The following is a 20,790-nucleotide window of genomic DNA, read 5'->3' on the forward strand; positions in this document are numbered from 1 at the left end:
AACGTGTCTTCAGCATAATAATTATGTCTTTAGGAAAATATATGTGAAAAAAAAACACAAATAGTTAGTTATACTTATGTCAGTTTGTGTTCAGTCAAAAAAAAAAAAAAACTATCAGTTTGTGTTTTCCTTTCCCACCTTTTGTCTGTTTTATCCGTAAAGAAACCCTATTTTACAATTTTGTTGATTTTTTCCCTCACTCTCTCTGTAGTCTGCCTACGTTCCGCTTCCTTTGCAATCAGAGCAAGTCCACGCTTTGAACCCGGTCGGGTCACACATGGCTACACCACCACAATGGGAATTTAGCTGGTATCTCTCTCTCTCTCTCTCTCTCTCTCTCTCTCTCTATATATATATATATATATATATATTATATATATATATATATACACATACCTTTTCAACCAAGTTTTAACTTCTAGGTTTTTGCATTCTGTGAATGATGATGCAACACGTGTATCTCTCTCTTGATATTTGCATTGTTCCCGCTCCTACTGTTTCATAACTTATTCTTTTCTTCAAGTTCGTTATTGTCGTTGTTATTATTATTGTTGTTGAGAATTTTGAGTGACTCTAATTTCTTATTTCCGGAGGATTTGGAATAAACCATCAATTTGGTCCCTCAACTATTATAATCTCTCCTTTTAAGTAATGAAATTTTATAAGTAGTCTTTAAAGTATTAAATATATATATATATATATATATATATATATATATATTTTACCAATGTTCAGGACTGGTTTGAAGGATTTTCCAATATTTAGAGGACTATTTAGCATGATGTAATACTTGGAGGATTACTTATATAATTTCTCTACTTTAGAGACTATGTAGAAGAGAGAGTAATACTTTAATGATGAAAATGTTTCAAGGATTTTTGTTAACATTTGAATTTGGTTTCTAAATTGCCCAAATATTGAGATCCTTCTTTTTTGTATGTCATCCAAAGAATCCTTGTTAAATTTAGGTAATAAAAGTGCTATATATATGTGTGTGTATTTGTATGTATGTATATACCATGCTGTTCCTTGAGATTTGATCATAGGATCTCAGGTAATGAAGACTCTTATTTCGCATTTTGGAGTATTCGCATTATGCTTTTGATTTCCGTTTTGGAACTGGTCTTATATTTTAGTAGTGAGATGGTATTTATTTAGAAATTGGTAACTTTAGTCATACCTCTCTTGATTACAGACAGGAATCACATTTAAGAAGCCTTTCTTTTCATGTCTTTATCTTATTTCGTTGCAAACTCATGGCTGATAATCTTGATCTGAACATGTAAAGGACAACATATATTTTATATGTAGTTATGTACCCTTTTGATTTTCCCAGCAGGATGTTTAGATGCTATTGGAATACAATAAGATGCATACTTTTAGAAGTGTAATAAATTGGAAATTGTAGAAGTCTGTTATCAAATGATTATCTTCTTAGGTGACAAGTTAATTGTGAGGATGTGAAATTAGAAGCTCTGATATATCTCATCTTGGCAGTGGTTCCCAGGTCATAAGTCACATTGCTGCCCAAATATATTTTCTTGCTTAAAATAAATTTAGCCAAGATTGTATAGATAACTGTTATGGTGCATTTTATTACATGTTTTGCTTGTTGAAATATAAAGATTAATAAGAATGGTGATATTGACACAGTAAGAAGATAAAAGTGGGAGAGCTTCTAGGACAGAAGATGGTAGTGACAAGGAACTATCTAGTGAAAAAAACTTTAAAGTCCGCTTTCATTCTAACTGTTTGAAAGTATGAGTGCATGATGAAACCAACTTTTGAAACTTATCTTAATTTGTGTTTTAAGTGCCCTTTTGCTAAAGAATTCCACAAAGATCAAATGAATACGTGTCCATTGGTTTTAAACCTATAATGCAAATAAATGAACTAGAAATTTCAAAGTTTAGAATTCTTTATTACATGGCACAACGTGTAGGGTCCACGCCACCCTCCATGCTTCTGTTCACAACACCATATATTCCATCTGTCTTGCTAGCCCTTCCTTGTCCCTTTTTGACTCCTTTGAGGCAGGGCATTCATTCAATGTGTCTTTTTGTTGTTTGCCACTGCTTGTGGTCAGGGGTGGGTGGCCAAAAGAACCAAACTGCACTGAACTGCAAAAACAGTTTGCCTGAACCGAACCGAACTGAAAAACAGTTCAGGCGAACAAATATTTAAAAAAACATAAGGAAAGATGCAAGTCTAGATTGTAATATAAAAAGAAATAATTAAGAACCCAACTAGGATGCGAGGGGAGAAAAAAGTTCGTCAGACAGTAGAGACTAGGAAGCAATTGCAACCCCTGATCATGCAGGGAATACATAACTTTCAAATTAGAAAAAGTTGAAATGCACTTTAAATTTCACAAGTATAGTCAGTTTTTAGCAGTTTGGGTTATCAACAGTTCAGTTTTTAAAAACCAAACTGTATAACAATTTGGTTTAGTTTTTATTAAAAATAGTTCAGTTTTTTTTAGTTAAGTTTGGTGCAGTTCAACACCAGTTTAGTGAAGTTTGTGTTTTTTTTAACAGCACAAGAGCTGCTTCCTGGTTGAATAAAGTTGTTATTTTCTGTTACTGTCCAAGGCACACATAGGCCCAAGGTCAGTATACAAGAGAAGGAAGTATAGGGGCAATGCATCTAATCAGAATTAAGAGAGGGAGGGAGGCTCATGTGAGTTAGTGGGAAGGGACTTTACATGTGTGATATGTTAGGGGGGTTGGGACCTGGAACTAGATTTGGGAGAGGGGAGCACTCTTGAATTGCTCTTCTGGATACATATTTGAATTCATATACATTGGCTCTTGGATCAGTTGATCGAAACCCATACAAATATCGTTCTCTCATTCATTTTTCGTGTAGTCTTGGTACCTTACAACTGGTATTCAGTGTCCTTGATCCTATTAGTTTGTTATGGTCGTCACATGTGTTACAATGGAAACTAGGATGGAGAATATGGAACCGACAAATCAAATCCTGTTTGAATAAACAAAACCAAAGGAGAAATAATGAAATTCCCTACTGAGTCTTCCACTCACTTTTTTTTCTTTTCTAATGTTTCAGAGCAAGGTTACTTCTCTCCTTGCTATTAGGCTTGAGCTTGAATTAGTCTGAACTGCATCTTAAACAATATGTCTATAATTTATGTATGCATTGTTTTGATAGTGTCTTTTCCTGTAACTTGAAGTGTATTTTTCATTGTTAGCTGTAGCTTTGCACTAGTGTAATAATATATATTTTGGTTATTCATTGCACTTGTGTTTTTTTTTTTTAAATGGTTCACATTTTGTACGTAGCTTTTCTTAGAGAATGTGGACAGATTTATAAAGGAGAAATTTATAGCTGATTCACAATATTAGGAAAGGAAAATATTTAAAAATTTGGTATGGCTTATACCTTAATAACCCTCCTGTTCGGTAAAACTTTAAATTCTCTACTAACAGATTAACAAAGATGTAATTTATTATTGACAAAAGATTTATTACAATTAACACTTGCATTTTTTTTTGTGTGTGTAGTCTTTCCATATTTGTACTTCTTAGATTATAATATAATAAATGAATGCTGAGAGTAGTTTTGAATTTGCTCAGTTGCTTGGTATTTCTCAGTTTCTTTTTTTGGTTGTTGCATCTGACTTTGTTGTGTGTCCTAGTTCTTGGGCTACTAATGATATTATAGAATTAGGACTATGTAACTGATAGAACACCAGGTTGTATAAGTGTTATTCAATTCCATTAAGGCACTGAGCCGAAGTTCTTACCAAAAAAAACAGAGCCTAGGCTTCTCAGAGAATCATCTGATCTGGTGAATATATGTACATCAATTGTGTGCAAATTTGTTGAACTTGAAAGAATCACTACCATGAAAAAAGCTTGCTTCGAAAATGCTGAGGTTTTCCTTGTGTACTGAAATTAATACTAACAAATGTCTGTTGTTAAAAATGGAATGATAATTACAGTGACATGGAAATGTATTTTGGATCGGAGGAGAATGCTTCCATTGTGTATGCTGCCTTAGCAGTTGACAAAGAGGTGGTTGTCTGAAGACATGAGCTTTCCAATGCTTTACCAATCGTTTTCAACTAGTTTAAATGTAATTTTGTGCCTTGTGCAGTTACAGCCTGATAAAGTAAAACGACTTATGACAGTGTCTGATGGAAAGCTATCAGTGTGAGTATCTTTGGTATTAATAGTTGAAAGATTTTGTAAATGAGTTTATGTTCGGTTTAATAGAGTGCATCGTTTGCTGGTTAAATGTTATTTTGTTATTAGGAGTAAATTAGGATATTAGCATATAAAACACATTGTTTTGATAGCTCAAGTGAAGTTTTTATTGTTATCAATTTTGTCTATGAAATGCTGCTATCTAAAGATACCCGAGAGTCTGTATCATGTTTGGGTTGATTGCAATTGTTTTTTTCATGAAGACATTATGACAATGACTACAATTTTAAATATATCATGTGCAATATGAGCACTTTCTGTTAGTCATTAATTTTAGGCTGACTTTTATCTAAAAGGATTCATTTGCTGCTGTCATTAGTTAATTTAGCTTCAAGGACATGCTGAATGTTAAATCTTACTTCTCTCTCCTTTCAATCCTTCTTATTCAGGCACTTTGAGGCAACAGAAGCCAGATTTCTTCGGGCATCATTTAGTGCTTTTGTAGATGTCCTGACACTAGCCACCAAAACTATTGAAGAATTTGGTCAAGTAATGAAGTTGTGACGTCTCCTCATATATTGAATGTTGGATTGTTGAAGTGGACTATGACTTTTACTGTCTGAATGTACCCTTATTTGTTTCTTTCAAGTAGGAAAAGATTTTCACTTTGTTTTGAATTTGTATTACATGATGTTTCAAGGGTTTAATATGTAATGCTTAGTCACTCTAATAATCTTTTTCTACTACTATCTACTCTCAATTCCTGAATGCTAATTGTTGATATGACACAGACAAACATGACACTTGTTTTCTTATATTTAGAAATTTTTAATATATTGTATTTGTTTAAAGAAATATGTTTTTTTTTAATGATTATATATATAAACCTAGTTTTTATTGAATAGGCTTCTAGTATTTTAGTCCATACAATCATCAACAGAATAAATATTTATTTAAATAACTAAAATTTATAATAAATAAATATTTATAAAAAAATAAATATTTATAAAAAGTATTAATTATATGATAATTAAAATGTGCAAGAAATAAATATTTTTGAACAAATAATCTATATTTTATATTTATTATAAACAATTTAAATTATTGATAATTTTTTTTAAAAATGTTAAAATTTAATTTATAAATAAAGATGAAAAAGATATAGGGAGAGAAAAGATATGTTAAGAAAAATTACTAAAAACGATTAATTCTAAATTCTAAAATTATTCATCATTATCAACCTTAGTCAGCATTAATATTGTTAAAATCGAGATCTTATCTAAAAAAAAGAGAAGAATAAAAACTTGTAACTCAGATCATAAGATCTTACGCTCCCTATCTAAAATACTTATATATTTTATATTGTTGTTATTTTTTAATTTGTTATATCATATATTATGATTTTTTAGTTTATTATGTTATTTTTTTATTTTTAAATTATATTTTTAATATTTTTTATTATTGTTATCCTTTAGTTTATTATATTGTATATTATGTTTTACATAAAAAAGAACAACTTAGACATGGTAAGAAAATCTATTTTCGTGGGTACCCGTTTGAATCCGTCCCGACTTTGATGGGTAATATTCGAGTTGACCGGGTATGGGTTCGAGTTCGGATTTTTTCCGATAACCAAAAGTCGGGTACGAGTACGGGTATAGGATTACTAGATCCATTCCAATCCCGAACCCAAATCCACCCCGCCACTTAAAATCTTTAGAATTTTTGCATAATTTAATCAAAATGCATAGAATTTTTATTACTATTTAATTTTATTTTAGAATTTTTACATAATTTAATATTATTTTCTTAACTATTTTTGTAGACACACGCGCTATAATAAATTTATTGATATATAAGTAGTTAAAAATAAATGTTTAACAATCAATTTATTTTTTCTAAAATCAAATTTTTAATATTTTTTTACAAAAAAAAAAAAAATTTCTAATTTGAATCGTGTATGGGATGGGGTCGGGGATACTCGATACCCGATTGGTACGGGGATGAGCCAATAAACTTAAACCCGTCAGATATGGGATACGGGTATGAGAATATGTTGGAGAGTCGGGGTAACGGATTGAGGAGACAATACCCATATTCGTCCGCCCCATTGTCATGTCTAGAACAACAACAAAAAAGAGAGAAGAGAAGCTAAATTGGACTGAAATTGAGGTCCCGCAAATGAAATTAGAAAAAGAGAAAAGGAAGAAAAAACCCCTTGCTATATTCATTCTCTTTTTTCTAATTACACCCTGATTCTTCTTTTAAAAACTTAAATAACCTTCTTGTTTCAAATTATCTTTATTCCCTCAAAGTGGCACACACTCTCCCCTATCTTGTTTTGGTTTTCCTTTCTTCTTCACTTTCTTGGTTTTACTAATTTTATAACTTTATTCTCTTACCACAAATTAAGAAAAATGCTTACAAGTTTGAGATCTCCATCTCCATACATAGTTTGTACATATTGTATAATTTGGTTAGAGGTTTAAGAGATGGGATATAAAAGACATTAAAATGCTTTCTTTGTGTGTCATTTTGCTAAGATTATTGTCTTTTTGGATTTTGGAAATAGATGCAAAACATTCTTTTTATTAAATTCCCAAGAGTACTTTATAGAATTTTTTGACTTTCAAAAAGTACTTTCTGAAATACAAAATGTGGATTCTGGAAACTACTTTGAGAAATACAAAAATTTAAACATCATCCTAAAATGTACTTCTCATTTAATATAAAATTAAAAACACAATAAGTAAATGAGAAACAAAACTTAAAAAAAAAATTGTGATTTCTAAGAGAGTCTTAGTAAAAAGAAGTGTAAGAGATGGTCAGCTAGCATGTCTCAAAGAGGAGTAGATATAATAAAAACCAAAATAAATAAAAATAAATTTGGGCTCAATTCCCTTAAAGAGGAGTGGATATAGCAAAGCTTAGGACCATCGATTCATCAATCATCTTCTTTCCGAAGCCCTGAACGTGAACAAAAAATATCGACACCCTGTTTGTTCATAAAATCAAATTGCCCTATTCACAAATCAAGCACTTACGACCATTTCACCGACCAAAATCTTGATCTTAACGCCATCCTCTGTCTTTCCTCACGTTTTCTAGGTATAATTTTCAATTCTCTTTCTTTCTCAAACTCTCTTCTCTAAAATAAAAGTGATCTTGCTTAATTCCAAATCACCCTGTGAAAGACGTTCAACGCCATGATTATTGAATCCAAGAAACATAATTCCATGTTTTTTTTTTTAGCTAACGAATTGGATTAAATCCCCTTTATACAAATTCCATACTTCTGTTATTAGGTTTTCCTGGGTAGTAGTTAGTTTACTTGTTATGTGCAAGTGTACGGCAATGAATGTTGCAGATTAAATCTTTTTTTCTTACAATAAAAACCTAATTTCTTTGTTTCGTGCTTAAGTTGTTCAGTGCATCAGATGTGATTTTTTCTTTGGTATGATAACTTTAAGATCTCTAAATTAACATTGACATTAGGGTTTCTAATCCTTTCGTTCTTTCTCATTGTTTTTTTTTTTTTCAGTTTTAATTTCAGTGGGTGTTGACATGTACAACGGAATAGGGTTACAGACCCCAAGAGGGTCGGGTACGAATGGGTACATTCAGAGCAATAAGTTTTTTGTGAAGCCGAAGATTTCGAAGGTTGCCGAGAACACGAAGGGGTTTGAGGCGGATCAGGGCACTGCTGGTGTTAGTAGAAAGCCCAACAAAGAGATCCTTGAGCATGACCGCAAGCGTCAGATTCAACTCAAGCTCACCATCCTTGAAGACAAGCTCATCGATCAGGGCTACACCGATGCGGAGATTGCTGAAAAGCTCGTGGAGGCTCGTCAAAATTTGGAAGCCGCCACTGCCTCCAAGGAAACAGATGGACCTGCGTCTGTGTCTGCATCAGATAAGAAGTAATTGATTTTGAATTTTGATGCTTCTGTTAGGGTTGTGAAATAATATTGTTTCAATTTGCACTTCTTTATTTTTGTGAATTGATGTGTGTGCCTTTGAGTCAAGTATCATGTGTTTGCATTCCTTATGTATCATATGTGTCTGCCATTTTAGTTACCCCTTATCTTTACTGTTGTTTTAGAAAACTTGATCTGAGAACAAAGAAAAAAAAATGTTACGTGGAGGATCACTTAAACTTTTGTTGTTGGACTCTATAAATTAAATAGAACTAAAGTGTAACAGAAAATTCAAATACTAACAATATTGTAATCTTAAAACAAACTGATAACATCCTTAAGTTTAGATGATAAGATCAATATCATTATATTTACCTCAGAAGCATCCTAAAGATTAGAATCATAGCTGACAAACTCCTATAAACTAAATTGTCTTTTCCTAGGCTTGGATTGGTCAACAAAGCTTGACTTTGTCTTTTCCTAGGCTTTTCCCCAATTCTGATAACCAACAAGGAAATATTTCTAATTTGGTGCATTGGGATGGAGAAGTTTGGGTGTGGGTTTTAAGTAAGTTGGAGAAGAGGGTGGTTTGATTGGGAAAGAAGCATGGTGGAAGAGTTGGAAGGTAGGTGAGCCATGTCACAACAAAGAGATCAAGTTGATAAGTGGATATGGAAGGGAAGTAACCCAGGGTTTTTTTTCAGTAAGTTCAGCATATGAGCAGTTGTATGATATCTTTAAAGGACCACAAGTTCAAGGCAACTTATCTCAGGTTTGGAGAATGAAGATCCCTCTGAAGGTTAATTTTTTTGTTTGGAGAGCTTTTCTGAGAAGATTACCTATGAGGCAAAACCCCTTGTTGAGGAATATTCAGTTGGGTGCATCAAATGTTTTCTGTCCTTTATGTAATTCTGGATCTGAATCTGTGAACCATATTCTGTTTTGTGCACAAAGGTTCTACAAATATGGCAGGTTTGTTACTCTTGGATTAATCTGAATTCTGTTCTACCGGAGGATCCTGCTATGCATTTTCTACAACATTGTTTAATCTGTACAAATAGAGAATTAGCTGATCTGTGGAATATTGTTTGGGCATCGGTCATGTGGAATATTTGGAAAAATAGGAACATTTGTGTTTTCAAGAATGGTGTTTTTGATAAGATGGAGGTGTTGCAACTTGCAAGATATTATGTTCTCTGCATAAGCTTGGAATCTTGGATAAAACAATTTACAACTTCGATTGAGTTTTCCTTTGTATAGTGGCAAATGAATCCTGGAGCTTGCATTCGACTGTGTTGAAGAGGCGTGGAGGAAGATTTCAATGATTTTGTTATATGGTTTACAATTAACGAGTGCACAGTTTATGGAATGACAGAAGTGGTTATTGTGTTATTTGGTGAGTCTGAATGTTGACATATGAAGTAGTGAGGCCAGAATCCAATGGGTAGGCGTGCTGACATTCATGGGGTTAGGGAAAATATCAGGCATGGCTCGGTCATCAAAGTTGGTATGAGGCTGGGATGATGAGGCTCTCTGTGTATTTACTAATCCCATTATGATTGTTATGATGAGCATATGGGAGACCACTGGCGGTGGGTCTTTTCTGAAAGGGGTGGCATTTATAGCATTTCACATTGAAGATGGTTAAATGCTGTAAATGTTAAGTTGGTTAGGTGTCAATATTTTGGTGGCATTTATTAACGTTGAATGTGTAGGAAAAGCCACAGGGTATTGCTTTTAATTATTGGTTAGATGTTTTTTGTGAGATTGTATCTTCCTCCATGCATATAATTGGTGTATATGCTAAAGATACGTTTCTCCTTCCTTGGGGTAGTGGGTTATGAAAGCCTGATTGCTTTTTGAAACTGTTAGCTGTATTATTATGCACTTCTTGTGCTTGATATATTTATATTTATATATTATTTATTTGCTGAGCAAAAAAATAAAATATTAAGTTACAATTATTTGCTGAATTATTCTATGTTTTTTATAAAATTATGACCTAATTCGTTTCCTTGCATGATTTTTATTTTATCAATTCAATTTTTAAAAGCAAAAATTCCCCTTTTTGTTGAATAAACCCTATGCACAATTTAATGTCCTTTATGTAATTTGACATTTATCAGTTAATCTTACCAAACACTTTCAATTAAATCAGTTAGCTTATAAGCTTTGAGCTAGCTTCCAGCTTTTCAGCTCCTAGCTTATAAGCTAGTTTTACCAAACATAGCCTTATAAGCTAGTTTTACCAAACATAGCCTTATTTTAGAGGTTGGTGGTTGTTGATGGATGTTTTGGAGGCATGGATGCAAATATATGCAGATTAATGTCATGCTAATTAATTGCCCTTTATCTGTATGGTATTTGAGAAACTTATTTCACTTTTTTCATGAATAGTTTGTCTAAAGATGATGTCAATAACAATAATTCTTTTGGGGGATTTTTCAGGGTTTCAAATACACAGACTCATCAAATTGCTGCTAGGAAGGAAAAGCAGATGGAAGCATTGAAGGCTGCTCTTGGCATAGTCTCATCTGAAGCCAATGAAATAAATGAAGATGGGACTGATGGGCTTGGAAATGATGGAAAAAATGGTCCTAATGTGGAGGGTAATTCAAAGCCTGAAGATTCCTTTTTGGACAGAGATTTCAGTAGAAAGAAACAAATGGTTGAAGATCAAAAGGATGAAAATACTAAGAAGAAGAGTGTTAAAGATACAAAGCATCACAAGAAGGTTGAACTAGTATGAGGATGATTCATCTGATTCAGACAGCAGTTTGTCTGATGAGAAGAGAGGTACAAGGAAGCGTGGTAAAGATTATACAAGCAGTAGTGATGAATCTGATTCTGATAGTGATGCTAAGAGGAAGCTCAAGGCTGAAAAGAAGCGGAAGATACCTAAGCACCGCAAGAAAGGTAGGGTGGAGGATAGTGATGATACTGATTCTTATGATTCTGATGACAGCAATTTTGCAAGAAAAAGTTATAAGAAAGAAAAGTCTCTTGAGAGGCATTCTTCGGATGATGATTCTGATGATCATGAAGATGTCTCCAACCATAAAATTCGGGAAGGGAAGCAACATTCAAAAATGAACAAACGTCATGATTCTGAGGAGGAATCTGATGTTGACAGTGAGGAAAAGAAATATGGTAGACTTGAGAAGCAGAAGACAAGGATGCATAATTCTGATGATGAGGACTCTGATAAAGATGGTGTTAGGCGTGCATTGGGTCAAGACAGATATGTTAGTAGGGGGGTCATACACTTCCTCTAACAAGAGTAGCAGTGACAGTGATTCAGACAGCGATTCTAGTGATCACAGACATGAAAAAACAAAAAAAGGTGGGTCTGTTGCTGCAAAGAAAGTTAAAGGATATGGCATGGAAGAAAATAGATTCAGAGATGAAGCCAGAGATAGTGGTGCAGATAAAGGGAAGTATGGTGCTAATGTTGATGCATTGGGCTCTCTTACAAAGTCATATGGGAGAGATATTACAAAGGGATCAAATAGTAGAAGTCGAGAGATGACACACGGTAACAGGAAAATTGATGGAGACAGAGAGAGGGAGCCTGTCACAGTGGTCAAGCATGATGAAGATGATAGAAAAATGGAGTCTGAATCTAAATCAGCTAGGTTTGAAGGGCCTGATGATGATAGCTCTGAGCAGAGAGGAAGAAATTATAACAAGGATGTTGAATCACATTTTGTTGGTCGAACTGCTCGGTATGGTGAGGATCATGAAACCAGAAGGTGTAGAAAAGATGATGATAATCATAGGGAGCATGAGCGCATACAAGGGATAATGATGACCATGGAGAAAGAAAGCATGGAAGGGATGAAGATGATCGTACAGGAAGAAAGCATGCAAGGGAAGAGGATGTCAGAGAAAAAAAGCATGGAAAGGATGAGGATGATCCTAAAGAAAAGCACAGAAGGCATGACGATGGCCTTGGAGACTATCGTATGGGAAGAAAGCATGCAAGGGATGAGGATGATTCCAAAGAAGGGAAGCACAGAAGGTATGATGACGGCCGTGGAGAGAGAAAGAACTTGAGGGATGAAGATGACCGTGCAGAGAGAAAGCGTGGAAGGGATGAAGATTACCGAACTGGAAGAAAACAGGCAAGGGATGAGGATGAACATAGAGAAAGAAAATTCAGAAGGAATGAGGATGATCGGGAAGGAAGAAAGTTCAGAAGGGACAATGATGTTTATGGAGAAAGAAAGAACTTAAGGGATGGGGATGTGCATGGAGAACGAAAGAACTTAAGGGAGAATGATGATAGGGAAAGAAAGCATTCGAAGGATGAAGATGGCCGTGGAGAAAGAAAGCACAGAAGGGATGATGATGATCCTGAAGAAAGCAGCACAGCAGGGATGATGATGGTCGTGGAGATAGAAAGCACAGAAGGGAGGAGGAAGAGCGGGGAAACAAAGGTTATGAGAGGGAAAGCCGTGGAGATTACTCCAAGAGAGGCAGATACTAAGGTTCTCGTTCGAGTGAGAGGTGTGAAAGTGACTCATGAACTGTGATCCAGGCATCTTGAGAATGTTTACTTGCTGCTTTAATATTTGAATTAGATGTGTCAGTTGTCTTATACATTTGCTTTTTAGAGGATGTAATTTGTGTGTGAACTATGTTTCATGTGTTTTCGTTTCAAATTCCGTATTATGTTTTTCTTACCAAAATTCTGTATTATGTTGTGACTGGTAGTTTTTTAAAAAATAAAATACAAAATCTACTGCAGGTGTTGTATATTTGCAAGGGTGGAATAGTGCGAGTGTGTGACTACTATTTGCGTGAAAGCGAATGATTTTCTTTTGCAACGAGATGTGAAGTCAAGAAGGCCACTATAATAGGATAGCGGTGGAATGTTAATCCCTATGAGCTTAAACCATAAATAACTTTGGTAACAGGGTGATTAAACCCCAGCCACGGGCTTTAGTACTTGATCTACAGAAGTTACATAGTTGAGGATTTATTTGTTTTTTCTATCTATAGTCTATGTGAGATTCTTGGTCTTGGAAATCGTGAGATTCAAAAAATTGAATCTTATTTCATCATCTACTCGTGCCAATTATTGACTGATTCAATTCAAGACTAGTACCGTGGTACGAGGTAAAATTTATACAAACAGGTATGTGCTCTGATACCATATATAGTCAAGTAACAGCATTTTGAATGCACCTAATGATAAGCCTAAACAGCTTGCCTCTGGATAATTACATTTAGTTATGATATGGTTGATAGATAACCTTAAGCATGTGGCCATGGATCGATCCCTAGCTCGTGTGTATGAAATAATATCTGTTGGGAGAGATTAATTCCTCAAATCATTTATTCTTGACGGGGGATACCTTGGTTAAAGAAAAATTGTTTTATCTAAATGTGTAATTGAATATCATTTTTGATATGTTGATCTAAGAGGGTTGTATTGATATTCTTTATATTATGCCTGCTCACTTTTGGTTGAAATAATTCAAACGCTAGTATAATTGGTTTTGGAAAGCAGTAAATAGAACTTTCAAAATTGTATCTATGCTGATTTTTATTTTTTTCATTCAACGACGAATAATGACGATATTATTATTTATGCAGTTAATTTATACACGTGAATGGGATGGACTAAACGTTTGCAATGACCCAACAGGTTGGATCAGTATGCTATAGCAAAATTTGCTGAAAACTTTGAAATGATTCTTAGAAATGTGGCTGAGAATGCATAGCTTGTTGGTCCTCGCTTGTGGTAAATCACACTTTTGCTTTGATTGGTAATCTTGTTAATTTTACTAATTTCCACTATACCTCTTCTTGGAAATCAATGAAATTATGAGAAAAAAATATTATAGAGAAAAATATAGAGATGAAAATAGACGTAAGGGTTGATGGAGGTGTATAAACAGGGTTTAAAGAATGGTGAAGATGGTGCAAAAATTTAGTTTAAAGAACAATGAAGCTGTAAGAGGGGTGGAAAATTTAGGGTTTTTCAGGGTTTACATTGGTTTTATATGAAATGGTATATTTGTAATAAAATTATATAAAAAAGGAAGGAGATATACTTATTAATTAAGGGGTGTAAATATCAAACGCTTATTTGGTTGATATAGTGTGAGATGTTCAGTTTGTCAAGTCAGAAATTAAAATAGAGATATTTGATTATAAATACAAGAAAAGATAAAAGACTTTGTGATACTTGAGTGGTGAAAAATATAATTAAGCCTAATTTTAAATTTTGAAAGCTGTTATTATTTATTATATACTTTTATTCTTTTTTTTAAACATGAGATATCCTTAACCAAGAGTCCGACTAATTTCTCGAGGTACGAAATTTCATTTATATATAAAAAATAAATTCTTACGTAATGTTATTCCCTATGGATTCATCCCTGCATCTCACTTGTGTTATAATTTCTTGCCAAACTAGATAGAACAACTAGAAGACAGAAAGAGACACTTGTTACTAAATATCAACCAGAAGAGTAATGTTTACATGGACACAGATTTCAACAGAAGTCTTTCAGAAATCAAATTTTCACCATTCATTTTTCTCTCCTTTTCCCTAAACATCAAAGGTTCTCCCTCCTCTGTTGTCTCTACCCAAAAAGTTTGTACAAGTGGCTTTTACGTACCTAGAATGACTTTAAGGAATATGATTGCTTTCTAACCCATTCATCATAATCTTGCAGCATCTGCTGAAGTAGCAGTGGCACCAGCTTGTCCACCAAAGCTTGCATCATTCTGTACATAGCCAAAAGAGATTAATCTTCCTAAGCAAAACGATAAGTTGTTAAATTTTGTATTTAAGGCATGTTTGAGTAAGTAGTTTAGTAAGTATTTGTCGAATAAGTTCTTATCACATAAAACTTATTCATAAGTTTTACAGTGAAGTTTATTGAAATAAGCTAAACTGGAAGGTCATAAGCTACTTTTATAAGAAACAAAATGATTTTACACACAAAAGCATAAACAAAGTATATGCCACAGACATAGAACGTAGAAAGGAAAAAAAATCACCAAATTCCCTGGAGAATTTTAAGTTCTGTTTGTTGTCTTCTAAACCTCAAATAATTTCTCATTTAAAGTCCAAATTGTAAAAAAAGGTTTCTCCAAGACGGCCACAGGTTTATTTATCAACTATGTTAATCGTTGAATATGACTCCAATCACCTTGCATAAACTGAGTTCTTATTTATCATTTATGTTAAAACAGAATCCATAGCAAATAGAACTTTTGTGCACATCCTGAAGAATGATTAGGAATTCCATCTCAATATTTGCTAACACAATATCTAATGTCATAATTGGTAATGCCAATATTTAAGTAGGAAGCTTAACCTGACAGATCTGAAGGAGAAATGTTAAGGTGAAATATTTACTTGATGATAAACCTCTATGGTTTCACAAAGGCTACATCATAGAAAAGGGTAAGAAGGAGGAGGAGAAACCAAGTCATCAATCAGAAAAATAATAATGGCTGAAGATTTCCCCCTAAATTTAGTCCACAATAAAACTAGATAGATAACTGCAATATATTAGTGTCCTACTCCTCATATTAACTTTATATTCCATTATTCTAGAATCTTTAAATTTCCAAGAAGTGGCTTTTGTGTATCTCCCTCCTTTCAATTAAGTACAGAGAATTTAGTGAAAGACTAAATAAAAAAGAATTAGGCACAACATCTATAGCCAGTAATAGTTGGTAATTTTAAATTGAGAATCTACATGCAATACTTTATGTATAAATATATCATCAGAGAACTTGACCATGCGGAGTGCATAACCTAAAAGGATAAAATAAAAAATATTTACTAAATAACTCACATATTTCCAGGACCCTCAACGGCTGAAGTAGGCATCATGGTAAATGGTTGTGTGTAGATCTGCAGACAGAGATCTTTCTTTTACAGATGAGAGGCAAATGCAAAAATCCATAATGTCGAACTGAAATACAGTTTAATGGCTACTAATTTTGATTCAAAACAAGTGATCTTTTAACATATGAATATGCAGCTACAAAAAATGAATTAGTAAGGATTAAGAAGGAATGGGTCAACTTAACTCATCAGTCTCTATGAAAAGAAAACAGAAATTGCACTTTCACAACAATAAAATTCAACTGAATTCCTGGACTTTCTTTACCAAGAGGCTACAATATAATTTACATGAGGGTGATCTAAGTAATGCAGTTCATGCCTTCATGGTCCTTGAAAACAAATTCAATCATCATAACATACAGGATTACCACTCGTCTATCCCAAGAAAGAGAAACAAATATGGATCTAACATTATATGTAAACTTCATATATTTTATGAGGATAAGACAAACCTCAAGTGTGAGATTCAACTTAACATCAACTTCTAAAAATGATTCGGCACCAGCACCACCCCAAGTCATTTGGTTTCTCATGAATGCTGCGAATCCATAGAAATTATTAACAAACATTACTGTGACAATTCTTAAAAACACCGAAGTAACCAAAAGCGTCACATGAAACATGTATTGCAGATAAACTTGAATTCAGCAGAAAACTGTGTTGAAAGACTAGCTATTAGAAAGATAATAACATCCAAAGTTCTTGAGTAAATTTACCCTGATATCTGGAGAAATTTCCATTTTAAGGAGTCTAAAAATCGTTTTTTTTTTTTCATTTCGAGGCCAACTAAATGGTTTTGTATCTGATCAACTAAATAAATCCCATCACATTTTCACATTTATGTCTCTTTGCATTCATCTTAAGTCCTTTCCAGTATTTTCAGCACCACTGGGTGGGGAATATAACAAAAGGTACTATGGGATACGCACTATGCTGCAAGGAAAACCAAACATCTTTCTCTCTATTCTATGGAAGACTGATCGGTTTCTTTGTAGAAGGATTTTGATAGAAAATAAACATTTTTATAATTCAATTTGACAAAGGGAAGAATTTATATCCCATAAAACAAGTATGACTATGCACACAGTACATTGTAGATACCTGAAAAGTGGTCGTTTTGCTCTTTCACAACTTCTGAACCCTCAAACTGTGAATAATATAGTAAAGTACCCAACAATTAAATGGGATGAGTGACAAAAGGAATGTTACAAGAATTCATGTTCAATCAAACCAAGGTTTATATACATTTATTGAACTTAGGGCAGTAATTAATATGCGTGATTTAAGCATATTACTAGCTATTTTTTTTTAAAGGCACATGCGAACTTAGAAATTAAGCAACTTTACTACTATGTGTGTGTATGTATTATTCGTTGACTTTGTCTCTCTCACTCACAAACACAGTTAGGATCTGTGGAAACCTTTATAAGAAAAACTTACGCACTTGCACTATCTGATAAGCACTAGAAAATTTACTTTAAGAAATCCAGTTGTTGAATTACACTTGGTTATATTCACTTCATACAACAAAGTTTTAGAAACTTTAAACAATTGCATGTAATTTTAGTGTAAAATTTTATAAGAATGACACGCACAATGAATACTCATTAATCTGGGAGTGGATAGTGTGGAACACTGATGGGTCTTTGAGACATGTATAAGATAACGGGGGGAAAGGAGAATGAGCTGGACTGTTGGGCAAAGGTTCATGAGAGGAGAAATACAAATGCAGTTAGGTGAAAGGAGGGAAAATGGTGGGAGAGTGTAACACAATGTACACATGAAGGCAATGTATTGGAGAGGGAAAGGGGAGAGGGGGGGCGGGGGGGAGGAGAGAGAAGGAAATGTGAATAAGGAGAGGGCTAATAATGGTGTGGCATAACAGAATTTTAAGAGTGAATTGATGGCTTAGGCCAGGGAGGGCAGAATCTATGTATCACCTCTTATTTTTATCTCTCATAGTTGTGTTTCTTGTTTTCGGCTGTGTTTCTGTTTATTGAGAAGTATTTTACCATGTAAAGGAGATTTCCTTGAGTTATATCGTATTTTAGTATCAATACCATTTCCTATAAAACATTCTTTAGTGTACAGTCAAAGGATCCTAACTTGTGTGTATAATGAATGTGTTTTTAGTGTCTCTATTACTCTCACAAAAAATAAAGGTGTTACATCATGAACATTTTTGTTCTTTTTTGGTTGGGGAGAGGGGAACACCTTACAAGAAAGCATCTCAACCAAGCAATCTTCATCTGTTGAGGTAACCCGCAGATCCAACAATGGCACAGCTTCAAAGTTTAAAAATTGAAGTTTAGGCAGTTCACACCTACGCATACAAGAATAATTATTTGCTTTCAGAATCATACTTCTTCTGCCACAACCCAAGTGCTGTAAGATATTTGCCAAAGTTCATTAAAACATTCAGAAAAAAGAAGTATTTGTTGTCTAAAAATCAAGAGTTTTTTACTGTTGTTTATGAATAGTATTTTCAACCTATTTTGAATAACTGATTTTATCAGCTGAACCATTCAAAGTGTAGGACAGTATGATAACCTAAGCTCCACTTTCTTGTGGACTCATGCAAATCAGCTGTTTATCTACACATTCTTCATAAACAAGAAATACCTTGAATTTATTAAAAATGTAATAATTTTGGGTGGTTTCTGTTTGAGCAAAACTCAACACATGCCCTGCTATGTTCATCTTTATTGTTAGTACCAAATATTGCAAAAGAATCAGGTAAGCACCATAACTTATAATTTGGTCCTGAACTTGACTTTAATTTTATGTCACAATCTAGATGAGTAACAGAATTTGCATCATCCAAACCATTGAAACTTGAAAGAACTACTCAGGCCACCAAAACAGAATTAAGGAGGCGGCAGACCTGTATGTGTTAGCATCAAGAGATTCAAATGATTGCAAGGCCTTCGTATTCAACACGGCTGCAATTCCGCTAGGTTGGCTCAGAAATTCACTGATGTGATATTTCTTGCCTCCAAGATCATCATTATATGTTGGCAGCCGGATTCTCTCCTTTTTTTCAGCAAACAAATTTGCCTTCTTTTTGGCATTTGAATTCAAGGAAGTTGCTGCCTTCACCTTGAGATCCATTTTCCTAAAAAATTAAATTCATGGTAAAAAAAAGCTAACAATTCTTAGCAAAGATCTCAATTCACAATATTTAAATTACACAACAAATCCAACAAAAAATAAATAAGAATAAGAACAAATTACTCTGACACCCCTGTGATCTCCTAAGATTGCACATCATATCCTTGCCTTTTTAACCCCTACAGATCCCCTTAAGTCTTTGAAATACATTACACTAGCACCCCTCGATACCCAAGAAACACATTACAGCGTGCACCCCTGTAAGAAGAGTTACTGTAATGTAAGGAAGGGAAATTGTGTGCAATCTCAAGAAACTACAAAGGAATGTCAATGCAATTTGCTCTAAAAATAAACAAACAAATAAACGCTTCTCTAACCTCTTTAATAAAGCACAAACAAGAAGTACTACAACAAGATCTCATCAGTACACAAGTATTCGTAGCAAGGGAAAACTTTATCCTTCAAGCAAGTTCACACAATATAACTCGGATAAGTTGAAGCCTAATGTGATTTAGGGATAACCAAGGTCTCCCGAAGCACCAAATAAAAAAGGAGAAAAGAAAAAGAAATCATGTATATGAAATATCCACAAGCATATCAACATTGTTAACACTAATACCATGGTTTTAAATTGCGGTCGCGACTGAGTTGCAGTGAGCTAGAAAACCTTTACATAGTAGACAATTGCGGGAAAATGAGGTTGATGCGGCCACAATTGCAGTTGCGGACCACTATTTAAAACCATGACCAATACGAATACAATTCTACGGGAGTTATTATAAAGTTGGCTTGGTGGTTGAAAGGAAAATGTGGGAGCAAGAGTTCGTGTGTTTAAATTCCTTTCACTAACAACTAACATTTTCCGTAAAAAAAAAACAAAACAAAAACAAAAACTAATACATTGCTACTATGGGACCAAGTTTGTTACACAAACTAACCCGTGGCTGAATTTCTGTATTGTGGGGTAAGAACGTGTGACCCAGAATTGCTCATATCCGTACCATTTGTTGCTCAAGAGGATAGCTTTTGCTGCAAAATGAAAGCACCAAGGGTTAATGGAAAACGGGAATTCAATCGGTAACTCAGAATGGGAGTGTTTGATTGCAGAGAAATGAGAAAAGGAAGTGATGCTTAATTAGAGTAATCACCCATTAATCTGATGGGTGTTGAAGGAATACGAAGAAATGATTGAAACAAAAAGCAGATTACATAATAGTTGGACAAGGAATTGGGGAGATGATGCTGTCTGTTACTGACAACTTTAACGGAAAAGAGAGGTTATTTAACCGCAAAAGTGTTGCTGTTTGCATGCAAGAGGCATGTGTTTATTAATCTTGAATTCATTTAAATAGTTAACAAAAGTGACATAATAACTATTAATTGGAAATTCAATGCTAATTTTTCTAATTGATAGTTATTATTATTGATGTAATTTATCTTCTAAAGCTTTATTTTGGAGGAGCTAAATTGTTGAGAATTTCGGGTATATAAAATTAAAAAGAAAAAAATTAAATTAAAAATTAAGGTTCATATATTAGAGTCTAATTTATTAAAATTTCATGTTTGAGACCCGGATAAAAAAAATGTAATTACAAATAAAAACCTATTAAAAACATCATCTTTTAAAAGAGATTAATTATTAATAAAATAAATGATACATCATATTCATCACACATATTATATGTTGACAAATACATAAATAAACATATGAAATATT

At 33.6% G+C, this 20,790-nt stretch overlaps 4 protein-coding genes across 6 annotated transcripts; 3 read left to right on the forward strand and 1 right to left on the reverse strand.

Annotated features, from left to right (window-relative positions):
- The first annotated feature begins 144 nt into the window (after positions 1–144).
- LOC114374475 lies at positions 145–4,916 on the forward strand. The gene is made up of 4 exons (XM_028332116.1): positions 145–309; positions 3,965–4,037; positions 4,120–4,175; positions 4,619–4,916. Exons 1-4 carry the CDS (start codon positions 278–280, stop codon positions 4,731–4,733), a joined length of 276 nt encoding a protein of 91 aa, XP_028187917.1. The 5' UTR covers positions 145–277; the 3' UTR covers positions 4,734–4,916.
- Positions 4,917–7,073: 2,157 nt separating this feature from the next.
- On the forward strand, positions 7,074–12,835 carry LOC114377684 (pre-mRNA-splicing factor CWC21-like). Its single transcript, XM_028336318.1, has 3 exons — positions 7,074–7,277; positions 7,711–8,089; positions 10,535–12,835. The coding sequence occupies exons 2-3, from the start codon at positions 7,734–7,736 to the stop codon at positions 10,833–10,835; spliced, it is 657 nt and encodes a 218-aa protein (XP_028192119.1). The 5' UTR covers positions 7,074–7,277; positions 7,711–7,733; the 3' UTR covers positions 10,836–12,835.
- On the forward strand, positions 11,468–12,621 carry LOC114372950 (nuclear speckle splicing regulatory protein 1-like). The gene is made up of 2 exons (XM_028330518.1): positions 11,468–11,811; positions 11,886–12,621. The coding sequence occupies exons 1-2, from the start codon at positions 11,468–11,470 to the stop codon at positions 12,619–12,621; spliced, it is 1,080 nt and encodes a 359-aa protein (XP_028186319.1).
- A 1,688-nt stretch (positions 12,836–14,523) lies between the features above and the next one.
- On the reverse strand, positions 14,524–20,382 carry LOC114377683. 3 transcript variants are annotated; one of them, XM_028336315.1, is made up of 8 exons: positions 20,222–20,382; positions 20,012–20,102; positions 18,847–19,077; positions 18,177–18,285; positions 17,064–17,109; positions 16,415–16,500; positions 15,910–15,968; positions 14,524–14,827 (listed from the first exon to the last, which is right to left on the reverse strand). In XM_028336315.1, exons 1-8 carry the CDS (start codon positions 20,223–20,225, stop codon positions 14,719–14,721), a joined length of 735 nt encoding a protein of 244 aa, XP_028192116.1. In that variant the 5' UTR covers positions 20,226–20,382; the 3' UTR covers positions 14,524–14,718. The 3 variants fall into 3 exon arrangements, with proteins under 3 accessions (XP_028192116.1, XP_028192118.1, XP_028192117.1); XM_028336317.1 differs by having other exon boundaries at positions 15,910–15,982; XM_028336316.1 differs by lacking the exons at positions 20,012–20,102; positions 20,222–20,382 and adding an exon at positions 19,451–19,947.
- Between the last annotated feature and the right edge of the window lie 408 nt (positions 20,383–20,790).

The sequence above is a fragment of the Glycine soja genome, chromosome 11 (genome assembly GCF_004193775.1).
Source record: "Glycine soja cultivar W05 chromosome 11, ASM419377v2, whole genome shotgun sequence".
Taxonomy (NCBI): Eukaryota; Viridiplantae; Streptophyta; class Magnoliopsida; order Fabales; family Fabaceae; genus Glycine; species Glycine soja.